The sequence below is a fragment of the Triticum aestivum genome, chromosome 1A, assembly GCF_018294505.1.
Source record: "Triticum aestivum cultivar Chinese Spring chromosome 1A, IWGSC CS RefSeq v2.1, whole genome shotgun sequence".
Classification (NCBI taxonomy): Eukaryota; Viridiplantae; Streptophyta; class Magnoliopsida; order Poales; family Poaceae; genus Triticum; species Triticum aestivum.
Window position 1 is genome coordinate 325,241,153 of NC_057794.1, and position 5,195 is coordinate 325,246,347.

General features: G+C 52.2%; 1 protein-coding gene across 1 annotated transcript; it reads right to left on the bottom strand.

The window, feature by feature from the left end:
- Positions 1 to 397: 397 nt before the first annotated feature.
- Positions 398 to 3,876, bottom strand: LOC123048645 (actin-2). Its single transcript, XM_044471703.1, has 5 exons — positions 3,617 to 3,876; positions 1,961 to 2,034; positions 1,461 to 1,854; positions 717 to 1,330; positions 398 to 631 (listed from the first exon to the last, which is right to left on the bottom strand). Exons 2-5 carry the CDS (start codon positions 2,018 to 2,020, stop codon positions 566 to 568), a joined length of 1,134 nt encoding a protein of 377 aa, XP_044327638.1. The 5' UTR covers positions 2,021 to 2,034; positions 3,617 to 3,876; the 3' UTR covers positions 398 to 565.
- Positions 3,877 to 5,195: the final 1,319 nt, after the last annotated feature.

A 5,195-nucleotide genomic window follows, 5' to 3' on the forward strand; every position in this document is an offset into this window, starting at 1 on the left:
AACTACCAACATTCAAAAAAAAACATTGTTGCAACCTGCATAAAAGAAAAGCGTCCGTGCGGGAGTTGGCCGTTGCTGGACCTGCTGTCTTCTGTACCGCGGCGCGGGTGCAATAACTACTCCCTGGCTTCGCTTTGACGATACGGTGCTCGGTTCAGTTGGGAAAAGTAGTAGCATATGCTCAACCTCCCTCCAGCAAAAAGTGTGATTATACTCAACAAAAAGAAGGATCGTTGTCGCAAGCAAACTACACCAAGCTCCCAGCAGCTGGCCAAAGCCTGATCGATGTGGGACGCAGAACGGGTCATTGCCAAGCAGAGCCATACATAGAAAGATCAAACAGTAAAGTTTGCCCAGGCAGAAGCAGCGGCAAGCGAGTAACCAGTTGAAACAGCGATGAAGTTGTAGAATCCAATAATAAATCCATCAAATCAGACTACACACATAATAGAGTAGATACACCCATAGACGAGGGCCATCGGCCCAACATTTGTCCAACAAAACCACCACCTAATAATGCTACTAGACAAGGGTATGCATTGAGAATAGGTCTGACGACAACTGTCTAGAAGCACTTCCTGTGGACGATGGCTGGGCCAGATTCTTCGTACTCTGCCCTGGAGATCCACATCTGCACAAGAAATGGACATGTCAGAAACTTTCAAATGGTAGAACGAGTCAAGAACAACAACCATTGGGGCAAAATTCGCCGTTACCTGCTGGAATGTGCTCAGAGATGCAAGGATAGACCCTCCAATCCAGACACTGTACTTCCTCTCCGGTGGAGCGACGACCTTGATCTTCATGCTGCTTGGGGCAAGCGCTGTGATCTCCTTGCTCATACGGTCGGCGATGCCAGGGAACATGGTAGACCCACCACTGAGGACAATGTTACCGTACAGGTCCTTCCTGATATCCACATCGCACTTCATGATGGAATTGTAGGTCGTCTCGTGGATGCCAGGAGCTTCCATGCCGATGATGGAAGGCTGGAAGAGGACCTCTGGGCATCTGAAGCGCTCTGCGCCTATGGTGATCACTTGACCATCAGGCAGCTCATAGCTCTTCTCAACTGATGAGCTACTCTTCGCGGTCTCAAGCTCCTGCTCGTAGTCGAGGGCAACATATGCAAGCTTCTCCTTGATGTCACGCACAATTTCCCGCTCGGCAGTGGTTGTGAAAGAGTAACCCCTCTCAGTCAGGATCTTCATGAGGGAATCGGTGAGATCCCTACCGGCAAGATCAAGACGTAGAATAGCGTGTGGAAGGGCATAACCCTCATAGATTGGGACTGTGTGACTGACACCATCTCCAGAATCCAAGACAATACCTATTGACCAAAACAAATTGCAATGATCAACAATCACAGAGCATAAATCCAGTTAGTTGCTACTCGATGAAGATAACACAGCAGGAAAAGAGAATATGCACATAAATACAGTTGTTCTTTGTTCACTTACCAGTGGTACGCCCACTAGCATATAGAGAAAGGACGGCTTGAATAGCGACATACATGGCAGGAACACTGAATGTCTCAAACATGATCTGTGTCATCTTCTCCCTGTTGGCCTTAGGGTTAAGAGGAGCCTCTGTAAGAAGAACAGGGTGCTCTTCAGGTGCTACACGGAGCTCATTGTAGAAGGTGTGATGCCAAATCTTCTCCATGTCATCCCAGTTGCTTACAATTCCGTGCTCAATGGGGTACTTCAAAGTCAGGATACCCCTCTTGGATTGGGCCTCATCACCAACATAAGCATCCTTCTGCCCCATCCCTACCATAACACCAGTGTGGCGTGGGCGGCCAACAATACTAGGGAAAACGGCACGTGGAGCATCGTCTCCGGCAAAGCCAGCCTATGAAAGATGAAAACAATTAGCCCTTAATTAATTTCAGGATCAAAACATGACAGCCCCTAATAAGAAATTATGTTATAGAGTGTGACCAAGTAATCACAATTACCTTGACCATTCCAGTTCCATTGTCGCAGACAAGGGGCTGAATGTCCTCCGCGTCAGCCATTTACTTTAACTGATCTGCATATAATAAAACAGCTTATTCAAACAGGGCCTTGAAAAACTGCCAACTAATACAGATTAAACTGACGATACAAAGAAAGAAGAGTTGTTCTTCCTACGCGAACATGAGTTACAAGGACAGCAATATATTTCTCTTGAGTATTAACCAGTTAATATAGCCAAATACATTTCACTGATAATTGGAAAAAAGAACACCGAGATACATTTACAGCAGTTACTTAGGTTACTGACTGAAATGATAGAGATTATTCAAACAAGAGTATTTAGTTGTACATCAAAAGGCGCTAGTATTATATTATATTTTTTGCGCTAGTATTATATTAGAATAACACATATCAACTCCATGATTCCAACAGTATACATCATTCAAGAAAATTCAAATTCCTAACAAAATGCTTGTCTGAACTCTGAAGCACCAGCAGACCAATCAGATCTGACCTCTTAGGTAGTAGCCTAGTAGGTTAACGCATGTTACTGATACATGTGTATTTTCATACTGTTCAAGATATCTTCCCATATTCTGATAAATCGGCTGATTTATCGCTTACCGGTGTCTGACCGATAAGATAAACTGACCGATAAATCAGCCGATATGCCGATAAATCGGCCGATATGCCGATAAACTGGCCGATTTACCCCTTATCATGGGTCGACCGATAAGTTTCCGATAAGCGATATCCCATTTTTCAATCAATTTTGTTACATGCATTGGTGGCTAAAACGACTGCAATAGATACTGCACAATTTATGATTTGTCTGACTGGTTGATACAAAGCATTGGTCATTTTCTGACGAGGCAGGACAACCTTAAGGCAAGGCATATGGTCGTGAACTACATCCATGCTCTTTTTCTCCCTTTTTGTTAAAAAAACTGACTCCTATGACTAGGGAATTTCAGTTGCAAAACATGTTACTTTTACCAATTTTAAGATGCCATGTCACACAATGACACCATCGAACTACTTGTTTTCTTTTGTGAACTACTACTCCATAAACTATTTTCACGTGGAGGAACGAGATAACATCCGCCAATCACAGTATCACACACACACCACCACCACTAGTCCACTACCACCACGACATACACACGCACACATAAACATAAACGCAAAGTACAAAACAAATACTCAGATTTTTCCACTAGCCGTTACAGATGAACCGTCTAGACAATTTCGCGAGAACTACGAGCAAACCGACTTCGAACATGTGAAATTCCCGGCCGGATCTGCAATTTTCTGAGAAAAAACAGTACGCCCAACTTCGCACCCCTGGTAGCGCAGCACACGGCTACCAACAGATCTACTGAAAGACTGCTCCCTCGACACCCCAACGAACAAGACTGGCAATGGATCCCGAAGCATCAGCATCTGCCGTGCAACCCTTGATCCCACCGGTCGGATCCAACATCCGACAGAAAAACACGAGCCGAAACGCACGCCCGCAGGCCGCAGTCACGACGCGGCTAAGCTACCACCCCCAACGACATCTCGATCTCCAACACGCTTCGGTAGCGAAAGGGGATAAAAAAACAGCACTAGAAGGCGGTCCGGGACTTGAGGGAGGGCAGACAGACGCTCACCTGAAGCGAGAAGACCGGGGGGAGGCGGCGGCGGGAGGCAGCGGAGAGCGCAGGCGAATGGTGGGTGGGAAGAGGGGGGAAGGAGGAGGGCGAGATATAGGTGCGGTGCGAGGGCGTGGGAGCGGCGGGGGTGGTGGCCGGTGACGGTGGGAATGAGATGTAAAGGAGGGAGAGGCCGGTGCCGCACTGGAAAGTTGGGCAAGGACGGACTGGAGGGGAGGGGAGGGAGAGGGAGAATGCCCCGCTGTCTACGCGGCCGGGCCGTGCCAGCGGGGAATATTTCGCACGTCTGGGCCATACCAGAAAATCGCCTTTTTCTTTTCTCTTTCGGTTAATATACTTAGAGGTAATAGCACGAGGAGTCCCTGAACTTGTCATGGATGTGATGATTTGGTCCCAAATTTACAAAATGCAACTATTGAGTCACACAAGTTGCAGCCAATGTGCAAGTTTGGTCCCAGCCAATCAGAGCTCGACAAGTGGAGCCTAGTCAGCACAGCCGTCAGCCCAGCGCCTTTTGCATTTACCCCCCTGGACTTTGCACTAATCAACCCGCACTACAGCTGCCTGGGATATTCTGCTGCTCCACTCCACTCCACTCCACGCGCACGCGCTCCCCCCCGCCCCCGCCTCGCCGAGCAGCACGCTCTCCTTCGTCGCCGTCCGCACCCCCTCCCCCTCCCCATCCTCGCGCGCGCGGCCGCCGCTAGGGTTTGCAGATCCACCCCGCTCTCGCTCCCCCGAGATCCGTCTCCCGCCGCCGCCGCCGCTCCGGTGCTCGCTCGGACCGCTTCTCCCCGCCTAGAATGCGCTGCTGAGCCATGATTCGGGGCCCGGAGCGCTCCGCGGCGAGGCGCCTCGCCTGCTGGGCCGTGCTGCTCGCGGCGGCCGGTCTGATTGGGGGCGGTGGCGGGAGCGGGGGCCACCGCGTCTCTGCGTCGGCGCTGGCGCTGCGGCCCGAGGACAGCCTCGCGCGGCTCCCTTACGGGGTCCGCGGCGGCGGCGCGGAGGACCCGGAGGCGGAGCTGCCGTGCCGGGAGCGCGCGGCGAGCACGCGGACCTGCGAGGAGCTGGGCGGGGCCGGGTCCTTCGACGCCGTCTGCGTCATCGCCTCCAGCACCACCACCCTGTCCGGCGACGTCTGCGCGCACGGGGCCGGCAGCGTGGAGGTACGCGCTGGGGTGAGGATCGCCTGCCGGGTCCCCGGCTGCCGCAGCCTCGTGTTCAACGTCTCCGGGAGTATCGCGGTCGGCGAGCGCGCCGAGCTGGTCGCCGGCTCCGTCGGCCTGCACGCCGCCAACATCTCGCTGGGCCGCGGCTCCGCAGTCAACACAACGGGCCTCGCCGGCGCGCCCCCGCCCCAGACCTCCGGCACGCCGCACAGCCTCGAGGGGGCCGGCGGCGGGCATGGTGGCCGTGGCGCGTCGTGTAAGGTCTCCAACGACACCAACTGGGGCGGTGCAAAGTCCAGGGGGGTAAATGCAAAAGGCGCTGGGCTGACGGCTGTGCTGACTAGGCTCCACTTGTCGAGCTCTGATTGGCTGGGACCAAACTTGCACATTGGCTGCAAGTTGTGTGA

Excerpts from the sequence above, each read along its gene's own strand:
- LOC123048645 (XM_044471703.1), bottom strand. The coding sequence starts at position 2,020 with ATGGCTGACGCGGAGGACATTCAGCCCCTTGTCTGCGACAATGGAACT. Across the intron at positions 1,331-1,460 it reads TGCTAGTGGGCGTACCACTG|GTATTGTCTTGGATTCTGGA; the intron begins GTAAGTGAACAA and ends TTTGGTCAATAG. Across the intron at positions 632-716 it reads CTCTGAGCACATTCCAGCAG|ATGTGGATCTCCAGGGCAGA; the intron begins GTAACGGCGAAT and ends TTTCTTGTGCAG.